Below are 25,071 nucleotides of genomic sequence, written 5' to 3' on the forward strand. Positions count from 1 at the left end.
CAGTCAGTCGACCCTCACCTAGCCAAAGGGGAATTCCATACCACAGCACAACACCCCCAGTGTATAAACTGGGGGGACTTACCCAGAAGGGACCATTTTCTGCTTGGGGTCAGGCTGGGTATCGGTCAGTAACTGTATTGTGCATCACTTGCTTTTTTTGGGGTTTATTCCTCTCGCTCTTCTTATTACCTGCTTTTTTATTACTATCACTATTATTATAACTATTACTATTATTATTATTATATTTTTACTTTATTTCAGTTATCCAAATGTTCTTATGTCAGCCCAGAGGTTTTAGCTTTTTCCAAGTCTCCTCCCCATCCCACCGAGGTGGGGGGAGTGAGTGAGTGGCTGCGTGGGACTTAGTTGGATGTTGGGGTTAAACCATGAGAGTGGGAAAGGGTATTCTGTGCAGGTTAGAGATACAAAATCTTCCCTTTCTGGATTGTAAGGCACAGTCCAGGTACAACTGAAAGTGCCATTGTAGCATTTTCTTGAGTAAATAGTTTCCAACTACAACAGATTTTAACCCTTTCAGCACTCATCTTTAGTATCTTCACATTGGAGAGCTATCTCAAGGGATTAATTACAATGCAGCTACACTCAATTAACAGACATCTTCCCCCAAGCCCAGTCTTAAGCATACCACTGAGGCTTAACTGTCCTGGCTTATAACCAAACAGACCCTCGACTCTGGCCACTTTCTTACATGCTCTGCAAGCTCCATCTCACTTTTCCACTGGCCAAGCTGATTTCATACTACTCCCTATTCCACCTTCCACAACCCACAGAGTCATTCCCTTCTACCTACCTGCCTCTCTCCCTTCCTCCCTGACCCTTGACAGCCCTGTTGCTCAGAGGGTGAATACCCAGCAATAGAGGGTGAAGGGTGTAAACTGCAGATGACAAAGATATCTTTGAAGCCCAAGCAGTCACCTCTGATGAACCATGTTCTCACTAGTTTTGCACTGATACATTAAACCACCTAGCAAATGGGAAAGAAATACTGCACAAAGAAAATCTGCATCATAATCATGACCTTTCTTACCTGTTTTTGTATTTCCTCCTTTGTAGGCTATTCGCTGAATAGCTTCAAGAAGAGTCTCTTTTGTTTTGTATGCATTCAATTTAAATTCTGTCCTGGGATCGTCACTGAACTGAATTATTGCCACCTGTACACAAAGATGTGTTCATTACTAAAGCTTCACCCAGCATATAAGCAAAAAGTGAATTGGCACAGTTAAAACAAGTATTTCTCTTGTAACTTTGCTTCATCCTTAAACTGAAGCCAGAATTTTTTTTTTCTCTTTAAGAAGTTTTCACTAAATGAAGTTTATTTTTACTCTCTGCAGCCTTGGCAACCATGTAACACTTTCTGGTTTCCTTTTGCAGCAAACAGGATGAAAAGAGTAATACCCACTCTGGCAAAAGCACTCTCAAACCAAGCCCAAAAGCAAAATCCTAGTTACGGCTGCTCATACAGAGTTTACAGTTACTCATACACAGACCTCCTGGGACTTTATTCATTCTCCACGAATTAATAGCTGCACATAAGTAACTTAAGTGAGGGATCAATACTGAAGCAAGGAGCAGAAAGCTGCAAGAATATATTCTGAAATATTGTCCCTTCCAAATATGATGCTACATGAGCCCAGACCTTGTAGTTCAATACTTCACACTAAACTCCTACAACTCACAAAGCATATATTGAACTTGATAGTCTGTAAGTAAGAGGTGTGCCTGCTTTAAAAGCAGCTATTCATGTGCTTAAGCATTTGCATAAGTTTCTAAAGTACCATAGACAATATTGTGTGGAAACAGCTGCATAGCAAAAAACAGTGAAAAGGCATCACTCTACAGAAATACATAAATATAACAATCATTGTAAATACTATATTTTACTTACAGCACTGTAGATTTTGTAGAGCATGGGATTTTAAACAAACCGACCTTTAATTTTCCTTATCAATGCCATTTTTAGCTTATTTAGAAATAAACACCACAGTGAGACTGAAATGATACTTAGCTTTCATCCTAGCAGAATTAATATAATGAATTTCACCATATGATGTGTATAAAAGGTGATATTGAAAAAAAAAGAAGTAGATTATATTATCAAACTAACTGTGAAATTATGTCAATTACTTTTTTACTCATTTCACTTCTGGTGCTAGTCTGAAACACCCTGTCAAGTTCATGCACCCTCCATCTCTCTATATGTTGATTACCTGTGTTCCATCAGGACCAATCTTATCCAAAGCTCCAACAGTGCTATAAAGAAAGCTAATTATTTTATTGAAATTGTCATCTCCAATGCTCCACGACCCATCCACCAGGAACGCTAGGTCAGCTTTGGCTGCTTTGCACACTGAGAAAGAAAACCAAGTATTTTGGAATTAGAGCAATGCCTCAGCTCTTCAGGAAATTTCATTAATTGCTTAAGAAAATGGAACTGTCATGAAAAGCCCTTGTTTAACGTTCATAATTCTTTAGCAAACAGACCTGCTGGCATTGACTTCAGTGCAGGTGTAGAACCAGCTGAGCTCTGAAAGGGGTGAATGGTCTGCACTGACAGATCCTAGCACAGAACATAGTGCAGAGCCATAACAGTTCTTTAAAATCTGGCTAATCATTTTTATTTTTGTTTATGTTGTTAAGTAAAGTCACACATGAACTTCTACAGTCCCAGACTCCCCACATGGCACAGTGAGCTAGATGAGAGAATCTCAACTGTGGAAGTTCCCAGTGGGAAACTCGTCTATTCCGGAAGTTACCCTAAGCTCAGTAGTGCTTAATGCTCACCACTTTAACTATACTATCTAGCAACAACACAGGTTTCCCCCATCTCATCTTACTGCATCATGTTCTTACTCAAAATGGCCTACCTACAGAGCTGTACACCTCATACAAGTTGCTCAGTCTTTCATGGGAACTGGGAACCCTGACCATGATACAGAATCCAGGTCTATCGCTTGGGGTCAGGAATAAACAGTCTCAAAGCAAAGTTATGTCTTTCAACGTATTTCATCATGAATAAAAATGTTCATCTAAATCCAGAGAATGGGACAGGAAGGTTGGTACCAGTATTTCTGGTTTTCAGTTGCATACTCCTTGGATTAAAAAAAAACCCCATAAATAAATCTACTGCTCTCTGGTTCTAAAACACACACAAGGTCTTTGTTTCTGCACTTATGGCTTAAATTCTCAATTACTATATGTCAGTTTGGTCCACTGGCTTCAAGCTGATGGATTTGACCCTCAGTCTCCAATAATGCTCCTCACACAGAAATATTTATGAGACACTGTACAAAACACTACACCTTCAAATGATAAACAGAAAGGACTGAACATGGCCAACATTTTTCTCATTATCTAAAGCAGGCATATTTTAAAAACCAAGACCTAGGAGGTCTGCCTCAGTTGTAGAACATGTATGGGTTTGGAATTTTGGAAAAAGAAAATCCCACACATATTAAGCCTTCTTTCTGCAAATTTCAACAACACAATAATGATGTCAGATTTTTGGCTCATAAAATTTAAGCCAGTTGCCTTAACAGTGTCACTGTAGCAAACACATTTTGAAATCTGATCCCCACAGGTCTAAAACAGTGTCAGAAGCAGAAAAATGTTGCATCAACACCTTAAAATTATTATAAACTCAGACATGCAGCACTCACCCTCTTTCGCGGGAGGGATTGTAGGTGGCGGAGGTGGTGTTGAAGGTGTTGTTGGTGGTTGAGTTGGAAATGGTACTAGAGAACAATAGGAAGGAATATTAAAAATGCTTAAAAGCCCAGTGTATTGTATCTGTATTAAACACAGCATTTCCTACTCCACATTTAAAATTTATTATCTCTAATCCACTAGGTATGCAGCTGGAGAGAAATGTAGGTGAGCATGTGAATGTAATGTTCTCATTTACTGACCACCTGAAAAAGGATAGTACTATTACAGAGCAATTAATGTCTGCATTTCAGTGTGAATGATACAACAATATAACTGAAGTACTACTGGAACCCCTTTTGGGGACTTCCCCAGTGTAGAAGACCAAGCAACAGCTCTGTTACTGACCTAGTATCCACAACTCATTTTGTAAAAGGTCAGAGTACTTTTCCTTTCTGGTCCTTTCTGGCCATGACCAGTCCTTAGCCACAGAAAGCAGGTGCCTACTCACCCTGGAAAGAAGGATACTAGTCCTGCAACCCAAAATGCAAAGAGACAGTGCAAAAACAATCCAGTGCCTGCACTCCGAGCAGATCAGGGCCTGCTCTGATCAAGATTTTCCTGAATTCAGTGGAAGACCTTGTTATGTTTCCAGCTAGAAATGCAGTTTCAACCACAGCTCTACAGGACTGTTGCCTGCAGCAAGTTGTACTAAGTCACTATATAAAGTATCTGAAGACTGTCTTATCCTTCTTCTGAAAATCAGTTTTGGAATGACTACCTTGCAGAAACCTAGATGAATACATGATCACTGATCAACAGCTTTGTTGAATGCAAGAGCTCTATTTAGTGCCCTTCAACACAGTGTTGCCTGAATTCTTAGAGATAACACGCAAGTGTGTTGACTTCCACAACTGTATCTTCATTCAAGCACGTTTTTCCAATTTTTTTCAATGTAGTTGGCATAAGAAGCCACAGGTGACAAAGCATCATTCCTGCAAGTAAGACTCTACATGTTATTTGTTATAATACATAAGAAAAAATTACTTTTATAGGCAATGCATAGAGTTAGACATGACAACTTGAAAAAAGGTATCTGGCTTTAGGAAAGATTAGTGTAAACAGGATTCATTACAAGCCTCATTTCTGCATGAGTTAATTCCCACTACAACTGATGTGAGTTTTCCCACTGGCTTCAACAAGAGAAAGGACAATGCTCTGAAAGACCTACAAAAAACTAATGCCCAGGACCTCCATGGCCACAGACAGACCAGGACCAGACCCATTTAGAAAGGGTCACAACTGCCATAAAGTGACTTGAAAGGCTGCTCTCTAAGCACCAGAGAGGTATAAGTCACCCTGAAGAGTGTTTTCTTATGAGGTGATATACAATAATTTGTCTGCATCACAAACCATCTTTCTCAAATGGACATACAGGTCAAGGTGTGTTGATTCTCATACCTCCTAACTCCCTGAACTGCAGAGCAAACAAAAGGCATTCCTCTAAAAGGAAGAAGCATGGCTTGTTCCTCACTGAGAATGAGCCCTGGACAACTGAGAACTGGAGTCATCCACTCATGTGAGTTTTTCCTATGTGAAACCACAAGTGTGGAAGGGTTCACTTGAAGAGGAAAATTACACACATTATCTACCTTGAGAGAAGGGTAACAGTATTGTGTAATATAGTAATATAGCATGAGAAGAAGGGTATCACTGAGATTGAAAACAAGCTTGAAGAAAGACAGAAAGAAAGATAAGGTAAAATATTCACTCTGTTCATCTTTTTTTTTCTTTTTTTTCAGTGTTTTGAACTCATGAGAGCACAATCTTGCCTTCAGAAACAGCTGGGGGGGGGGGGGGGCTTGTGTTACTGAGAATAATAATAAAAAGGCTGGATGGTTTGTTTGCTTTAAAACACGTAAGTAGATTGAGTATCAAGGTCCCATCTAACTATAAATTACTCAGACACCGCTGAGATTTTGCTAAATAACAAGAGCTGCAGGATACAAAACTTTGCTTCATTTTCTGGATTCGCTTTTTTCCCTGAAGTCACAGATTTTCAGAGTATCCCCTAGTGGGATTTTTTAATGAAGAAAGCTAACCTATCCTCCCTGTTTCATTCTCATTAAGAAGCTCAATACAGTTGATGGATGTGACTTCACAAGTAACACAGAGCAGTGGTGTAAGAATCCTGTACCTCTGCGGAGGAGTCACAATGTAGTTGAAATATGTAAAACTCAGCTAAAGGAAACTGCATAGGAATAGCACATCTGTGGGCGAAGGGCAAAACAATAGAAGCAATCAAGCATTACTGCTGCCGGCTGAACTCAGGTCTATTTTACTCACACGTTGTCTCCATGATGCTTACAGCAGGGCCCTCTATCTCCTGAAGCTGTGTATGAACACTGATTTTATACTCAGTTCCAGGCATCAGCTCAAAGAAGCAATGCCTAGGGGTCCCTCCACCAAGATTTACTTCTCGTTTTTTCCCATCTGGAATTATAAAAACAAAAAAAAAAAAACATTAAAACATGTCTTCACTGTTTTATCAAATAATATAATTTAAGTCTGAAATAAGGGGGACATGACAGCAGATGAAGGGCAAATGGTTGACATACTAATAAACTACATGCTGCCTTATTTCTGGGAAATGACCTCTATGCAGAGGACTCTCTAACATTTCATCCTTCATATTAAGTAGGAACTGAGGAATGTGTTAGACATCTGAAGGAAAAGATGAATTTCACCCCTTGCACTGAGGTTAATAAAAATCACTAACATTGTCATCAATGGACTTTGGATCTGGTCCTAAATTATCAGAGTCTAATGAGGAATTGTTGCATCGTGTAACTCTACAGCATCCTTTGTCTATGTCTCTGGTTCTCAGAGTCTGTAACATGCCAAGTAATTGCAAGAGAGACTGAACTAGGTATTGTATTCCGTCTTCCACTAGTAACCACTTAACAAGTCAGTTATGGATTAGTATCTACATGGTTCCAAAATCAATTCTTCTAAACTCCGAATTAGAAAACATATTGACAATGGAAAAAGCCTGGATACTGGAAATAGCATAAGGCATAATTTAGTAATTGTAATTCAGCACAATTCATAATCTGTAGCAAAGAAGTGAAATGCAAGCAACTGATCTCATGTTTTACAAAATACGTATGAAAGTGTCATTCAGTGCCAAGTCAAAAAACACCTGATGATTGTCAAGAAGTGTTACATCAGTATAAAAATAATTGATCACTTCCTGAACAAGACACACACCCAATTAGTTATGATAGATCCTACTAAGAAGCAATTATTCACACTTTAGCTTGTTCTGCTCACATTTAGGCTCTTTCGGCTCACTTCTGGCAGCTCTATATGATGAAAGCAGAATGTTGGCTAGCTCCCACATGAGAAAGAAATCTGTGCTGTCTTGTGCCAGCCAAGATCTCTGTTTTCTTAAGTCTGTCTGTATTCCAGGCCTTCAAATAAAAGTTATCACCATCCATTTTCCATTCCACAGAAAGGTCATTATTTTTTTGCAGCCAAATTTATATTATTTCTTATGATACCTTTGATATATCCTATTAAATATTATTAAATGCACTTCTCTCGAGTTATCCAAGCTTTTAATTTATCACCATTCAAAAAAATCACTGATGTCTACAGGGGATAAGAGAGTCAGTCTGCACAAACACTGACTTCTCCATAACCACTTCTGGCTACACCTGAGAATCAGTGAGACAGAAGAGACTGTAATTCGCCTTCTATACCATAAGCGCTAAAAGCATCAAGACACCATGTGTTGCCACACAAAAATATCCCATGCTTATTCAGATGAGTAACATCACTACAAGCTATAATTAACAATCAACAGAATGAGAACAGACAAAACTGAATGCTCTTCTGACTCTGTGAGCATGCTCTGGAGTCAATCAAACTTTTCCTACCCTTCTACCCTCCTCTCATGTCTGTCTTAATCCTACAGAGGTATCTCCGAGGGTTTATTTACAATCCTTTTTACAACCTTTATCCATCTTCTGTCCCTCACACCAGTGAAAAACTCAGGTAATCACCTGTCTTTTAATGATGGATAAAACTCCTTCCTATAAAAAGGGCAAGTTATCAACATCTGTTTGACATAAAAGAACACGAATGCTGCTTCCACACCTGAAACTTTCAGTGTGTACACAACTCTTCTGTCCATCATTTCCAGTATTTAAGGAGACAGCCTACAGGTCCAACTGCAACAATTTCTCAACTTAATGCAATTCAATTCTCTGGGTTAGGCTGTAGCTGCACATTGATTTACTTAGTGACTTACCCACAAGTGATTCTATAACTACCCTGTATGCAGTAGCATGTCTGTGAAGCTGCCACTGAGCACAGAGGCTAGTCATGCGGACTTGATAGGAATCCAAATTTGTCACGCCCAGGTCCACTGAAAATTAAATACCAAAAGATTAGATTTACTCTTCTAATAAGACATACAAGAAAAAAGATGACAAAAGAGTTACAGTTGAACACCTGAGTCAATTCATTTTTAACAAATAATTTCAAAAGCTGCTTAAAAAAATTATATCAAGAAAATGCAAAATAAGAAGGGGGTTAAAAAAAAAAAAAGGTGAATCTTTAGACCAGAAATTTGGAACTTTGATTAAGGCTAAATAATGAACACTGCCAAACAGTTACAACGAATAAAAGTATCATTATAATAGCAATATTTCTGTCAAAATCTAATTTAAAATTAAGCTTTAGATATATGCCTAGTTTATATAAGAATTTGCTTGGTTTAGATATAGCTTAATTTATATAAAATTAAGATTCATAGGTATATGAAGCTTAAATCATTACATACATCTTTGGAGCTAGAAAAAACAGGAACACTAATAGACTTTCCATTAAGGAGATTTATATCTACTACTAGGTAAATAAATAATAGGCTGATAAATAATAACATCTGCTTTATGACTCCTGTCTTGCTAATGTCTAGCAGATTATTTTAAAACCTAATATAGTCTCATAAAAAGAGAGACTCATTTCAGAAAAACAATTTGCACACAACTGAGAAAGTCTTCAATGTGAAATTTATTCAGGGAGCTGCACAAAGCCACAGTTATAGCAAAAAACAGCCTCTAGCAATCTGAACAGCATGAAATCATTCTTACAGGTTTTGGCTACGCCTGTTAGGGCATCACTGAAGCCTGTTGAGTATGAAGCAAATACTTTAACATTGTACTCTGTTCCACTGAAGAGGTTTAGAATGAGAATGGTATTGATATCATCCCCTACAAAGGTCTCCAGCGCAGGACCAGGAACTGCAAAAAATGGAATAAGTTAGAAAAACATTTGCTCATCCATTGTGTTAGCAGGTAGTGACATCTCAGGACATCCAAAATTACAAGTGCTCCTAAAGTAACTGGTATGTTTCTGCCTTGTTCTTTTGGGGGATTTTTTTCAACCATACAGAAAAACAAAGACATTCTGCTCAGTCCTTGCATGGATAGAAGCCACAACACACTTGGGAAATTCAACAGTGAGATTCATTAAGGCAGGGTTAGATTCTGGCATCTGTGAAGACCCTTTTGTTCTGCTTCAATGACTTACTACTGCCCTAAATAGACAGCCAAAGATCTCCTCAGTTTGATGGTGTGCCAGGACCAACAGGGGGGACAGCAGATGCCAGCCAGCAATACAGTCCCTAAGGGGCTCTTATACAACAGCATCATTTAACACTGAGCAAAAATGATAATGAAAATAGGAAAGAATAAAACTTTCCCAAATCAGAACTGCAAACAGCTCCTTTGTTGCCTCTCTTGGTTGTTGTAGATGCACTTCAGAAAACAGACAGCAGTATTGTCTATGGACAGTGGTTTAGACTCTTAATGGTCACACATTTGTGTTTCTCTTTCAATAGAGAGCCATGTTTTTCTAAAGAAATTTGGAGGAGCTTGAGTGCAGGTAGGCAAAGGATGCAGCACAGACAAAATGGGCAATGAATAAAACAAGGTGTTTGGGAGGTGTAGAATAGGAAACTAAAACTTCGTATTGTGAGAGGAAGAAAGAAGAATAGGAGAACACAGAAGAGAGAAACAGGAAAAGAACAAATGTAGTTTCTAAAGTAAACAAAAAAGAGTCATAGTAAAATGTCGTAAGAGCACAGACCGAAAAGGGTTTGATCAGCCTTAAGATGGAGAATCTAGAGTGGGTATCTTAGTGCTGCCTACTCCTACTCACTGGGAGGGGGCAGGGAATACAGTGTCTTCTGAGGTAAACAGGAAGATAGTAAGACAAAAGAGACAAAATTTTCACCATGGGAAATTTTGATTAGATGTTAGCAAATTCCACAGTGAGGGTAGTCAAAAACTGGAACAGATGCTTAGAGTGGTTTTGAAATTTCCATCCTTGGACATACTACAAATTCAAGTGGACAAAATCCAGTGAAACCTGTTCCAAGCAGGCCCTATTTTGATCAGGGTGTTGGACCAGATGATTTCCAGAAATCCCTTCCAGCCTGCATCATTCTGCAACTATGAGACTTTCCTATTCAAAACCAGAGATACCTAAGCGAATAGAGCTTTTGAGGTACTGTAACTGCAACTGCTACATTTGAGTACAAAATTCAGCAAAAGTTGATGTCAAGATGTTGTATAGTCAGAAACAAATGACAAGAGAAGATCAGTTTAAAAACTCACTGTTGATAGGTTTGTAGACAATCCTGTAACCCATTGTCGGTGATGGTGGGGCATCCCAACTGATACGTAATCTGTTGTACCATTCATCTGAGACACGTAGATTTCTAGGAGCAGACAGAGGTACTAAAAGGAAACCAAAACGAACTTTTACAAGACTATCTCAAATAAGCACATGAATAAAACTCAAGATATGCACATGAAAATAGGTGCGACAGCCAGTACTCTCAGATTTACAGGTAAAACTGCCAAGATGTAAAGTTTCAATCAAATTCATCCTTGGCATAATGTCAGCGGATTAACATTGATACGTTCAAGTATACCAACTTATACCAAGGATTAATTATGAACTTTATTCAACAAACAGTGAATTTTAAAATTAATTCCCAAATTTGTCCCTACATTTTTTAAAAATAAAATGATTCAGAGACAATTCTTTTACACAGTTCCTTTCAATCCAAGCACGCTAAAGTTTTTAATGTATAAATCATGTTCTTGTGAACACTTACTGCTTTCAAATGGAATGAAAGGAATGATTCACAAGTGGTTTAAGTGTCTGCACAAATAGCACTTCAATTCAGGCAGAAATTATATAAATTAAGATAATAATTCAATAAAATTACACTATCATGACTAGCAGTACACAATGAGATGATTTTTTACCAATATACTGTGGAGAGAAAACTTAAGCTACAGCTGCGTAGCCTTTTGGTAGCCGGTCAGAACTCTAGAGATGACGCAATCACTTTTGTGAACAGTTCGGCTGCATTTCTAGTTGCCTTTAGGAAGTTATGATCTCACACAGAAGAAAATGTAACAGTGCAATGGCTGATTTGATACAATCCCAGCAGGCATTGTTTACTTTATTTTCTGCATTAGTTGGCTTATCCTTGTTGGGCTATCTATCAAGGACTTACCAGCTTTATTACTCAGTAAGTTTCTCCAAACTCACAGTATTTGGATATAGAATACAATTTGTCAACTAGAAGCAACCCATTGTTTATAAATGAATGAACTGAGATGAATATGGAGTTCGAGTCATACAAGTTATGCAGTATAAGCCTATATTTATACTAAAATATGTAAGTAAAGCCAAAAGAGTAAGCCTTTTACATGCATATCCTGGGCAAAGACAAGAAGAAAATGTGCACTCACGGGTTTTGCCAGGAGCTGAGACACTGACTCCTTCCCCATCAGAATAGATGGGAGTGATGGTAACTTTGTATTCTGTATCAGACAGCAGAGGCTGAAGCAGGAGAGTGTTTTGTCTCCCAGGCACCATTACCTGGATAGTCAGAAAACCAGAAATGATCCAGCTTAATAACTAGAGCTAAAATCTTTTCATATTTTACAAGATCTCCGACACCACCTTTCACTAGTGTTGCTGCATAGCTTGCATTTTTAAATATTTGTGAAGCTCTATGGTAAAATAAAATAATTAAATTATTCACCCTTTTAACACGTCTACTATCTATACCTGAGTAAAAATAGAAAAGGAGAATGTGCCTATGGGATAACACAGTTTTATATTAAACCTATGAGCCACTACAGCTCCATAAACCACTGGTACTATGTGGATGGTTAGTACTTGAACAGTTTTACTGTACAGACAAAATAAATCCTTTTACTGTGTTTGTTCTTGACATGAATATGATTGTCCAAAGATCTGCCCATTAATAAAGGTTAATCGTTATGTCTTTTGGGGACAGAAAATACTCCTTCCCTTGGAGGAAGGAAAATGAATTCAGGAGATCAGGAAGCATGAACTGAGCAAGCAGGAGTAAAATATATTTGTCCCATCCTCATCTAGTCTCGGAACAAGGAAATTAAAGTAGCTATTCAGGAGAGGAAGCTATTCAGGAAGGATCCCAAACTGCCATGAAACACTGAAGATCTGCAGCAGAACCCAACCAGACAACTGAGTAGAAGTAGAGAAGCTGTAGAAATCTCTCTAAGCAGTTTTAGGCGTGCTAGAGCAAATGTTTCAACCACTGGATTAAGCACTGCTTCATTTAATACAATACAAGGTTTCCCTATAATCAGCTATTTCTGAAAGTCTTCAATAGATGACTGTATTTTAGCCAGAGACTTAAAAATTAGTATCACAACAGTGGTTGTAGAGGAACCAATAAAGCCTTGCAATCTTCTACCCTATCAGCAAACTTTTAATGTCAGACAACTCCCAAAGCCTGAATGGGAGTTACATAGCACATGGAGTGTGCATGGTAAAAAAAAGAAACCAACCCTATGTTTCCTGCAATAAACCTATGCTGTGAAATGACATTGTTGGAAGCAACAGTCCCAAGGTCCAACCTCATATTTTGGACCCTCTCTGGCTCATGTCCTTTGTGTGAATCTATCACCTGAGTCAGCCACTACACATATTTGGCAAGAATTTGAGATGCCTATAAGCCTTAAACTCAAGGGGGAAACACAGAAACTGAGCCTGAAAGTATTTCACTGTTTCAAAGAAGACTAATGCATGTGATGATGGCAGAGCAAAATTTTCTGAAGCATATACTCAGACAAGAAAGCTCTCACCAGTTTTAACACTCCAGGATGCATTCAGACTGCATCTAATTTTGGCAAGTACTACACAGCAGGAAGTTAATCTCGTACACCCAGGTGTTGAGACTTGTCAAAGAAGTACTTCATTCATTGATCAAACCTGGACACAACCATGTAAATACATGTGCATGAAAGTTTCCCATGCTGAACTCTTCCTTACATATACTCAAAACACACAAGCCAAGTTTCTGAAAAAGGAACAATCAAGTTTTTGTTTTATCAGGAGAGGGGATGAAAGCATTGAGAACTCTCTCTTCCACATGTGCAGAGATCTTCTTCCGAACAAAACAACTTTCAGCAGTGAGAAATGTTCTTGGCTTTAAGGAAGAAAAAAAATGTGATCCTTCCAGTATGTACAGCACACCCAAGAACATACATGCAATTCAGGGCTGGAGCCTTCTGTAGTGAAAAGTATTCTATTACATTTTCTAGTCCCTGATTTTCAGCCAATTGCATCAAGGATTAAAAAGCTTATTAATATTTTTATGGAAACGGAGGAGTAACTGAAATTTATATCACTGAAACCAGAGCCAAAAAACTTAAGCATCCACCACAGGATTGTCACGCTATAGTATCTTTAAGCCCAAAATTCCACAAAACTTTTGGGTTCTGCCTAAGAAATGTACTTAGCCATATAAACACTTTCTTAAAAACTGAACATCTGTGTTATTTTATTGACATCTGTATTGCACCTCTCAGGTGCTTGGAGCCACATGATAAATACATTCATTCTATTTAAAATGTGCTTAATTTTAAGGATAATCTTACATCATTCCTAGTTCAGTAAAGTATTTATACATGTGATTAATTCAAAGATGAAACACGTGGTTAACTTGTTTGCTGATTTGTGACCAAAGATAATAAGACTTGAGAGTGCAATTAAAAATTAAATAATTTGCAGAATTAAAGCAAATATATCTACCCAATCTTACAATGTTATAATTTTCTTTAATGAGCTTTTGAGCCAACTCTAATATCCTTCTGGTAGCCAAAATTTTAATACCTTTCCCACAGTTTTAATTTACTTTTAAAATAATAGTCACTGAATACTAAATCAGAAATACATTTATATCATTCAACTGAATTTGATTAAACATCCCAGAGCTGAAATCTAGTATCTGAATTTTAGAAACTCTGGGTTAGTGCCAGAAGAATAGTACAATTTGTGCCATTGTGCTGTGCAAGATTGCCACTGTATAATGTACTATACTATCATATAGTTGAGGTAAATTCATAAAGGATGTTTTCCTGTCCAAAAGGAAACCACTACCTTGAAAGTCCATTTTCAGATTATAGTTGAAAGAGAAGGTTAGGAAGTGATCTTCCACCAAGGTCTCATAAAAGATGAATGAAATCAAAATGAAAAAAGACTGATTCATATTTTGCTAGGAATTCAAGTAACTCCTTTCAATACTTTTTATGGACACAGTGTGACATGGAGCGAAAAATGTCAGCTGCTAGGCATCAAAAAGAATATCCCATATTTTCTGTGCAACTGTTCTATTAACAGAAGTCAGCCACGTGACAGACACAGAAGGAGAATAATATGGTCAATATTTTTGCATACTGAGCTATTTACTAAGAAAATAACTTTGAACTATACAATACACAGTGAGGGTGGTGAGGCACTGGAATGGGTTGCCCAAGGAAGTTGTGAATGCTCCAACCCTGGAGGTGTTCAAGGCCAGGTTGGACAGAGCCTTGGGTGACATAGTTTAGTGTGTGTTGTCCCTGCTCATGGCAGGGGGGTTGGAACTAGATGATCTTAAGGTCCTTTCCAACCCTAACTATTCTATGATTCTATGATTCTATGATTTAATCTCTTAAATGTATCTCCATAGAGCTATCACAATAAGTGCTGCAATAGAAAGATTTCCTTAATTAAAGAAGAAAAAAAAAAGGCACTTGTGTCCCAGAATTCTGAAATTATCTAAAATATTTTGAAAACTTAAAATAAAGCTATGAGGACTTCTTTTCTTATTTGCTATATGCACAAAAGAGTACATAGAATCATAGAATAGTTAGGGTTGGAAAGGACCTTAAACATGTAGTACTCTTCATTCTTTCAAACATTTTCCAAAATCTTCATTACTACAAACTTTTTGTTGTGAAAGACCATTTTAATTTTGATCATGACACGGTATTAGAAAAACAGCCTATATTTTTAGGCATTTAGATTAAAAAGTGCTGTCCTTATTGTGACATGGTCATGTTAACAAGCAGTGAGAAAATTCTGCATTTGAACTTTAATTACATTTCTTTAACATAAAATGAGACTTCTAGGGCAAGAGTGAAATTTCCAAAGTTAAAAAAAAAGATTATATAAGATTGTACAGACACAATCTTAGGATAAAAAGAGCCCTGGGAGTAAAGAATTCTAAAACAAACACGAAACCCCCAACAAAACCAACCAAAACCCACAAACACCTACACAAATTTCAATAGTACAAGAAAAGGAGGACAGGCTGCTAGTCTTTATCTATGACTTCTTTAAACATTGTGTGACTGGCCCTTGAGCTTACAGTTGACTGCAGTTGCCTGCAGTGCACCAGGTGCTGTATGATTAAAACTTCAATCTCATGGTAATACCAAACACAGATCTTTTACTAATTGCAATAGTGTGAGGAAAGACCATGACTTAACAGTTATTAAACAAACTTTTCAAGCTAATGAAGCCATTCACAAAGCCCATACAGACCATTCTTACCGCTTCCTCAGCACGGTCGCCTTTCGCAGTGAGGTAGGTCACTCTGAACTGCTGAACATTGTAATCTGAAATATCCCATACCACCCTCAGACTTGAGGTTGTTTCATCATCTATAACAAGGTTTCTGATTCCTGTTCGAAAAACTAAAGCAAAAAACATTTAATTAACATTTTCTCAGCTCTATTTTTAGATTTAAAATTGTACTAATTATCATCAAGTAGCTGCAAGCTCTCCTGAAGTTGTGGTGTGCATGCAGATCTATGGTGGGTAAACCTATATACTTCAGTCATACCTGGGCTTAATAAGATAAAACTTTAAACATTTAATAAAATAACAGCTATCCTATACTGCCATTAACATATATGACTCCATCTGCCTTGTTTATACTACACAGCTTATGGAGCTTTAAAATAACTAAAACTTCACTGCAGCTAGAACTCTACAGAAGAGCAACATTCCAGAATGGTTGCTCCTTACAAGTGAGTTTTCTAATTGCAGAAAAACCAAACAGGACACTCAAAACTAAACAAAATTCTGAAGAGTGTCTAAGCTCTTCATGGAAAGAGAAGAAAGAGATGAATTTTCCAAATTATTTCCTATGTAATATCACTGCTATCATTCAGATCCCTACACTGTGTAATAGGTTGGCTCCGCATCCACGCATGGCACATGCGGGAAGCCAGACACATGCAGAAGGCTGGTACAGGAGCACAATATTGTGCACCTTTGGTGATGTCTCCTGCCTGAGGTCTACACCACTACAAGATCTGCCATAGCAGTGTGCTGACCTCATGGACAATCAGGAACTGGGGTTATCAGCTCCTCCGTAATATCACAGCTCTCTGCCTCTAGACCTGCATGTGCTTGTAGGGACCCTCAACTCTTTGCGTTCAGCATTTAAACTGTTGATATTTGTTCTATTTACCTGCTGTGGTGGGCTTCGAAGTTATGGTACTGGTAGTAGTCACTGTGGTAGGTACTGGGGTAGTCCTTGCAACTGAAAAACAATACTCAGCTCACTAACAATTCAACAAGACATGGAAGTCACAGTACTTATTTTGTATTTCCAACTATGACAGTGAAACTATGTGCTCACACCTACAGGCATCCCACACGTCAGGCATTTCAGAAACTACAAAGGAACTATTCATTTAGTTTACTTTAGGCACATTTATTTGCAGGATCAGCACTTAGATCTACAGATAAGATATAATCATATGCAGTACAATTAAGTAAAAATGCATGTAGTTTCCCAAATTTCTGGTTGAACTATGCATAATGACATCTACTGTGACCATTTGTTAAGAGTGTCAGATTAATTAAATTGAAAGCTCTTTAAGGGTGTTTTTTTCACTGTCCAAGTGAAAAACAGAAAGTAGACTCAGCAACACTGAGCATTATCAGCATCATTTGGATAGGTATGGGCCTCTGGTCGTAAGGCTCAAGATTAAGCCTGCAACTAAATTACTTAGCATCAAACAATTTTTTTGAATTGACACATGAAAAATATAGTTACTTAATCAAGTCACTATCCATAAAAAGAGAACGGACAGAGCAATCTACCTGAAATGCTGGCCACTGTTTTGATTATAGGCTATAAAATACAGTGTATATGATTTTCAAGTTTCATCTTTTTCCTTCCATGTTAATGTCACAGGATGCCTGTGTAAGCTTTTTGGACCACTGTTTCAGCCAAGAATGAATTCACCTCTAGTGAGTATAAATTACATAAATAAGAAAGGAAATGGTATACTGTAAATGCCAAACAAATTAAATGCTTGTAAATAATTTTCTTTAAAACATTCAACACTCTGTTCAAAGACTAAATATTGAAATGTGAAAAAGACTAAATAATGAAAAGATGGGAGAATATCTACGCAGATCCAATGGTTATTAATAGCACAGACCAGACAGGGAACCAAACCATCATTTTGATTCAATGTCATCTACCACGTAGTATTAATTAACAAAAGCAAAATATACAGTCATGAAAGCCCTGGTGCTAAACCAACACTTTCTTCAATATTATAGCTACCCAACGATGGACTGTATTTGAAATATATGTGCATTAAATTTAAATCATCTAAACTTCTCTAAAAATTACAATCAAGAGTTTGTCTTACATGTAGCTCCAAGAACAGCAACAGCTTCACTTTCAGTCTCATCGTCAAAAACTGCGAGCAAAGAAACTTCATATTCTGTGTTGGGCAACAAACCCTCAATAACATGACTGTCTGCGTCTCCATTTATGACAACCTAAGTAACACAGCAAGATTAAAGAAAATCAGCTCTGTATGTGATTAAGTTGTATGAATTGACTGAAATGAAAGGAGGAAAACGGATTCCCCTTTGAAATAAATGAAATCTATACTCAGATCTGCCCAAAGAATTTATTAGCTATGGTGAAATAAAAAGTATCACAGAGTACATCTGGGAAAAAAAACCCCACTGATAAGAATATCCGAAATGTATTTATTATTTTGGGACTAGCTTGATTATTCTAAGGTGTAGTCTTACACTTTCACCCAGAGCTAATTAGCTGCTAAAGCTGACCATATGCATTTCATTTGAAAAATCACTAGAACTCAAAACATTCATCAATGAAAGCAAAACAGAGTAGCTTAATTTTCATTTATACTTCTACCATTCAAGTATTGTTATGACAAATGTATTTAGCATCTCCACAGCTTTACAAAATGCTGTTTCTACACCAGAATTATAATCCAAGTTATGGTTCCACACATCTCAATTCAACTTGAAAGAACATTTGCTGTGGACCTGGGGATTAGGGGAGATTTGCTGATGAGGAGTTTGCTATATGGTATGATGTTTTAAATAGTGATTTTCCTTATTTCTGTCTATGACAGCAGCAGAATATTCCCATGTGCAATGTTAACTATAAGCAGAAGGTTTCACTTCAGATTTTTGTGTGCTTCACTTATTTTATTGGAAGGGATCAACAGATGGGCAAGAGTTGGAGCTAAAGGGACTGTAAAGCAGAATACAAGGAGCCTGAGCAATAATTCTGGTGAATTGGGCTGAACGAAATAGTTTTGGGAGTAGTTTTTAGGCTACACAGACAGATACTACAGAAAAACAGCCTTTCTCTAGATTAACGCTGGCAAGTTTTTAATGTTAGCCACTGTATACACAGAATCAAAGTAAGACATAAAGAAATCAAACAAGCATATGTGCTGCTTAAAATCACTACAGATGTTATCAGAAGCAGGGAATCAACTTTATTGTTTCATTTGCTACATGTTATTTCCTGAGTTGGTCCTGGGGAAGAGGGACCCATAAAACAATCACAGACCTTCTGAACTCAGATTAAAAAAGAAAAAAAAACAAAATCTGAAGAAATGAGTTAGGCCCATGCCTTCTACAGCTATCAAGTATGAATTAGGCATCCCTCACCACATACTTTCTGGCACAGATTTTCTTGGGAAAGGTTCAGAAACGAACTTGAACGAGTCTAGCTGTATACTAAGTGGATCAAAATATACCTTCCTTTCCAATTCCCCAGAGCCTCTAGTTGTGTATCAGATATTTATACATAATTTCTGTCGCATAACTTCAGCATGCTTTCTGAAGCATCACTTCCATCACCCTACACTCCCTGCTAATTTATCCCACAGAGTAGACCACTGAAAAAGAACACAAAACGCTGAACTTTCAAGTAGAGAGGACAAAAAACAAAGTAAGAATAGTAACACGAGTAAAACAGCATGCATTCTGTACTGTAAACTAGAAATAAAAGGCCGCTTTTAAATTTAGTCTGGCTTTTTAGCACCAACAACCCACTAAACACTCCTCACTCATCAGCAGTGGGTGTGAAGTAAGCTGAGGGGTATGTAATTCTCACCACTGCCCCCTGACCCCACTCAACTGATTGCAAGTTGGGTCTTGGGAGAGAGATGGAGTGCATGTCATTTCTCTGCATGACTGATCACTTAGCTGGGAAAGAAGCTTAAAGAGGCAACAGCCTGGAGGTATTGTGCTATCCTCGGCCTGGCCCCATTACAGAGGTCGTGCGAGGAGAACAAGAAAACAGCTTGGGTATTTTTAATATTTCAATGTACTAAAACACTGGGGCCTCCAGCAGTTCTTAGTGAATATAATGAACAAGAGAAACCTTAATAGTTCAAATATTTCTTAATTATTTGTTCTCACACTCAAAGAACTCAGATATCTTAAGTCTCACTTAAAGATGCACATGGCTAAAAACGGATTCACTGACAGCTACTCACTAGGACTTAAACAGAACAAATCAGTTCATCTACCACAGGAGAAAATGCTAGGGATGACCTGTGTCCACTTGCTCATCTGCCAACTCTTTCTGTTCCCTGCTCACTCCTGTTCTTTCTTTCTTTCTTGCATGACTACTTCTTGCTAGGTGAAAGGTTAGAAAGAATGAGGCTAAGCTAAACTTACAGAAAAAAATACCATATAACCTAAGCTGCAATTTCTGTTTTCTGCCCTAACGAACGACAAAATGATGCATGAAACCCAGGGCCAGGTGGGAAACATCATCTTCCCCACTGAGTTGTGCACCCAGCTAAGCAGTTTGCAGATACAGCCTCTCTTCACAGTGCTAATGCCAACAGAGCAAGATGTTTGAGAGAGTCACTGGAGATTAAGGAATACAAAAGAAGCCAAAAGAATGAGTAAATAAAAAGAGAAATGAAAAGAGGAAATGAGACAGACTATGAATGATGAAAATTTGGGAGAGGGAGAGAAAGTGTCTGTATTTTTCCACTTGGAAAAACAAAATAAAACAGGAAAAGCCGAAGGGATGCAAAATCGTTTTAACATTCAGACTGATAAAAATGACACTATGGAGAAGACACATAAGGGTCTAGAGCAAAAAATACAGCATGAATAGGAAAAGAGAAATAACAATAAAGGATAATAAAGGAACAATCTAATAAATTAACTACATGTAAACTTTTCCCTTTGTAACATCATATAACTAAGGCTTCACAAGCAATTTTACTGTGGCCAGCACATTAGACAAATGCAGAGCTCTATGTGAGGATATTGCTGCTCTGACTCTGTTACTGTCATCATCTTCACAGCAAAGCAAAGAATACGAATCTCTCAAAGCTGAAGAAGTATCAAACAGCAACGCAAGTTCTATGGCAGATGGCACATTGCAGATCAGATTGATTATTCACAAAAGATCTCTTCTTTCCTCTCTTCCTCTTCAAAAAACCCATGGAATACTGGTTTGATTTTCATTTAGAAATCTTTGCAGTGGGGCACATTTTTCTGTAAGTTAATTGGTCATATTTAATTGGCAAAAGTTGCAGCATAGGTGTCCTTGGAATGGAATTCTCTCTTCCATTTCACACCCTCAGAAAGTCAAGGAAACTAACCTCTTCAGATTCTCCCCCATCCAAAGGAATCCATGCCAATCTGTAAAACGCAGTATTTGACGAGGTGGGCTTCCAGCTGACCCTAAAACTATCGGTCGATGCTTCATCAATTTCCAAATGCTGGGGAGCTGGAACTCTTTCTGCAAAATATTATGCAAAAGAAAAGTGTGAGTAGATATTCTCTGAGACTTGCACATATGCCAAGCATGTACTTGCACAAAGAGTATAACGTGGGAGGTAGATAACAAAGGTGCTTCAGAATTCTTTGCACACTTATTTGTACTTAAGGAAGTGGTTTTCCAGTTGGGGGAGAGCAATATGCACAATACATGCTCTTTATCTACTCGAACTAGACAAGCCTTGCTGTCCTCTCTCCACTGAAGGAGTCGCATGCTTTGTGCACCATGCTCTTTTTCTTTCCTCTACCTCAAAGCAAAATCCTAATCCCTGCCCTTCCCAGAAATTCTATCTGCATTTCCATTTGCAGTTTGCATGCAAATATCAACCTCTTCTTCCATAAATGTACGTTCTTCCCTTCCTCTTCTACCTCATGTTTCTCTTTGCTCCCTCAAAGTACTTCTCTTCCCACTGTTACATTGAAAATCATTAGTAACTGTCATTAGCCATTTGTTTAATGCAGAACTACAGTTACAGAAACTATAAGTGTGCTAAACAGACTGCAGGAGCTTTAAATGACTTTTATGTTTTCCTTTCAGAGTTCCAGTTTCTCTTTATATGAGGTTCTACCCTTTATTGCCTAGATACTTCACTGATTAAATGTATGATTTAAAACTCTGAAGAGACAAATGCCATCACACTGAAAGATGCTTCAGAAATCTGGGGAGACAAATGCTTTACTACCCAATAGCATAAAAGATGCTTTTAAATGGCTGATTGTGGAAAGACTTGAAAAATGAACCTTATCCACATGACTGTTTTCAAGATGTCAAGAGATCACTCCCATGAGTAAGAATATGATTGATCCCATAATAAGGGAGCAAAAAAGCTGAAAACCCCAATGAAAATAACAGAAAATGTTCCATATATGTGAATTCACAGCCAGAGATACTTGCTGTTACTGGTCTTACTTTCCAGCAAAGTGAGAGAGTTTCAAAATTCTTCTTGGAAAGCCTTCAAAACTTATTCAGTAATACTTACTTGTGGTAAAGCTGCCAGTAAGTGGTTCAGATTGACCTTCATCATACAGAGAGAAAATAGCAGCAGTATACTCTGTAAGGGGTGCCAGACTTTGTAGAGTATGGGTTGAAACACCACCAACTTCCACCTAGAGAAAGCATAATTTGCAGTAGATATTGATCATACACTTACATGATCAGTGTCTGAAATTCTGCTGGGTAATAATGACACAGAAAGAATATGTCATGTTATTAGTATGTAAATTCTGTGAAACTATAAACAAGTATAAATTTAGGGCCACGAAAGCTGATAAAAATCAAGTAAAATACACAAACTAGAGAAAAGGCAAATTTTGTTTATGACAAACTGGGGTAAAAGAGAATTCAGCCTTAGTAAGCCTAACTCGCTAACATATCTGCACTGCATGTTCAGGAACCTATAAAGGGAAGGAAAGGGGCTATTAAATCCAGTCCCTTATCATGGAGAATCATTGCATAAACAATTACGGTTTTCATTTGTCAAGAGATAAGAGTTTTATCTGGTCTTTATCCAGAATGCAGTTAACATGACTTTGCTGAGGACATAAAACTCAAGGCTGTATAAACTGACAGTTTATCAGCCCGATTATTCAGTCTCACACTAGCTTGACACCACAGGGGAAATTCTACTGATGCAGTGCAACAAGAAAACACCACCTGCTCTTTCAACAGACATAAAGGAAAAGTAAATAAAAACCTACTGAACAGTCATGCTATGAAGGGTATTACTACAAACCTGAGGCACTCAACATTGCGATGAGTGCAGCCAGAGGTATTATCTGTATTAAGGGTAATCAATAGGAAGAGGTCAAGTGATTTCAAATTTAAATTCTAAGGGACCTAGCAGAAAGAAAAGACACAAAACATTGCACTGGCATGCTTTCTTCGAAACTCTGGAAGAGCTTCTTCAGGATTAATATGAATATTCCATCTTGTATGGATGAAAGGCCAGATATGTCCCAGAAGAAACATAATTACACATAACTACTATTAAAGACTTTTTTTGGAGGGCCAAGTTATCCATGACAACTTATTACGTAAGGGATCTGGACTGTATTAATAATTGGACCAATTTACTGCAAATTTTTTGTAACTTTTTATGTATTTATTTTTAGATTTCTATGTTAATATCAGCCCATCCTATTTTTCATTCTATCACAGGATTCATGCTACTAAAAGCTATTTTAAAGCATCTTTAGTAACAAGGCATAACTAAAATTGCACAAGTAAATTGTTAAATGCAAGTGTCTAAGTTAGAACATCTTGGTATCGTATTATCATTCTGTTCAAGCCAAATCCTGTTACTAGAAAGAGAGTTTCCAATATATAATTTGAGCAATAAATGTTAAGAAAATGTGGTAAAGCCTTCAGATAGTCTTTTTGAATGAGCTTGTGTCCATGACGTATGATAAATTGAAAGTCTCGTTATCTGGATTGAATCAAGAATACATATTTCCATACCATACATTAAAATAAGATCCTGCACATACAAACTATTGTTCACTTGAGTAGTTTCCTTCAGTTTATGTGCACCAGCAGTGACTGTTCTGGTATGTAAGATGTTCAAAGTACTGTCACCCACAGATATGACCCACTCCAAATGTATACCCAACACTAAACAAATCTTATTTGCACTCAGTTTCAGAATTCTCCAGCTAATATTTTTTACAGCTTGCAAGGTAGCTTTTGTTTATAAAAGTTGCCTTTAATAATTACGCAAGTTTGGGGTTTGGATGTCTGAGATTAGTTAAGAGAAGATTGATACTTACCTCGTTGGTTTCTGTTCCATCTGTTTTAACGTACATGATGCGATAGCCGTTCACATTTTTGGAAGCAGGATCCCATGTTAGCTTAGCACTGTTGTGCCCAACATCAGAAAATTTCAGGTTTGTTGGTGGACTTAGAGGCACTTGAAAAGGAAAGAGATAAAACCATGAAAGTGATTCCAGTTCAACCAGACAGACAGTCCTGATGCCACTCATGTTTAGAGTGAGTCTTGGATAAATTCTAGCCCCAGAAAGAAACCACACCCCAGAATGGGTTTGTTGATCATGCCTCTGTTTGGCACAGAGAAGGGTTTCACTATAGTAACTGAGATGATACAGTGTGTAGAATAGTATTATTTACTAAATATAGAATATCAGATACTACACTTAATACTACAGCAAACTAGGCAGATCACTCTCCAGACAGATATATGCTTCAGGAAGAAAATACTAGGTAGCCTATTCATTAGTTGGAAGCCAGAAATAATAAAAATAATAAATAATAAACAATAAATAATAAGCAATAGATAATAAATAACAAAACCCAAACCAACTAAAAAAAGTAGCTTAAATCTGAATCCAGACAGGGAGGACATTACCAATGAACACTAACCATGTGGAACAGATGTGCTCACCAAGAGCTTTCTTTCCCCCCAGACTGCCCCACTGTCTTATCAGTCAAAGCCTGTTAGAAGAGCGCTTATTTGAATAGCTGCTTATGGAAGGTTAGAATCAATCTTCATTCACATTACAGTGTTATAAAGCAGAGTTGGCTGCACCGAGTCACCCTAAAAATAAATGACGGTTGCAGGGTAGTTAGGGTTTTTTTTATTCTGGTCTGGTAACAGCAGTGAGGATGGGCTGACTAACACATGTTACTAGCTTCTGTGACCAAATGCTGCAGTCATGAATTCTCAGTTTGTGCCAATGGATCTGGAATTTGCATGTGATCTTCCATCCAATGTGTTAGCCAGGTTTCGAGCTGTGCAGCCTCCAAGATCATATGACATGAAGTGAATCCAGGCTGGCACAGTCATAAACTACATAAACTACTGTTCAGGATAAATGAAACCAGATATTGGTCAGATATTGGCCAAAAGCATGGGGGGGGGGGGGGGGGAGGCAGCACAAAAA

General features: G+C 37.7%; 1 protein-coding gene across 1 annotated transcript in view; it reads right to left on the reverse strand.

Moving 5' to 3' along the window:
* COL14A1 (collagen, type XIV, alpha 1) overlaps nucleotides 1-25,071 on the reverse strand; it is a 109,498-nt gene that overhangs the window by 45,517 nt on the left and 38,910 nt on the right. Inside the window, exons 13-26 of the mRNA XM_010011105.1 lie at nucleotides 23,941-24,080; nucleotides 22,155-22,281; nucleotides 20,997-21,136; nucleotides 17,745-17,877; nucleotides 16,547-16,618; nucleotides 15,622-15,764; nucleotides 11,502-11,631; nucleotides 10,350-10,472; nucleotides 8,823-8,972; nucleotides 7,979-8,095; nucleotides 6,010-6,156; nucleotides 3,678-3,752; nucleotides 2,229-2,368; nucleotides 1,049-1,172 (exon numbers count right to left, since the gene is read on the reverse strand). Of these exons, the coding sequence (XP_010009407.1) occupies nucleotides 1,049-1,172; nucleotides 2,229-2,368; nucleotides 3,678-3,752; nucleotides 6,010-6,156; nucleotides 7,979-8,095; nucleotides 8,823-8,972; nucleotides 10,350-10,472; nucleotides 11,502-11,631; nucleotides 15,622-15,764; nucleotides 16,547-16,618; nucleotides 17,745-17,877; nucleotides 20,997-21,136; nucleotides 22,155-22,281; nucleotides 23,941-24,080 (1,761 nt within the window). The remainder of the gene's footprint in view (nucleotides 1-1,048; nucleotides 1,173-2,228; nucleotides 2,369-3,677; nucleotides 3,753-6,009; nucleotides 6,157-7,978; nucleotides 8,096-8,822; nucleotides 8,973-10,349; nucleotides 10,473-11,501; nucleotides 11,632-15,621; nucleotides 15,765-16,546; nucleotides 16,619-17,744; nucleotides 17,878-20,996; nucleotides 21,137-22,154; nucleotides 22,282-23,940; nucleotides 24,081-25,071) is intronic.

The sequence above is a fragment of the Nestor notabilis genome, unplaced genomic scaffold (assembly GCF_000696875.1).
Source record: "Nestor notabilis isolate BGI_N333 unplaced genomic scaffold, ASM69687v1 scaffold10130, whole genome shotgun sequence".
NCBI lineage: Eukaryota > Metazoa > Chordata > Aves > Psittaciformes > Psittacidae > Nestor > Nestor notabilis.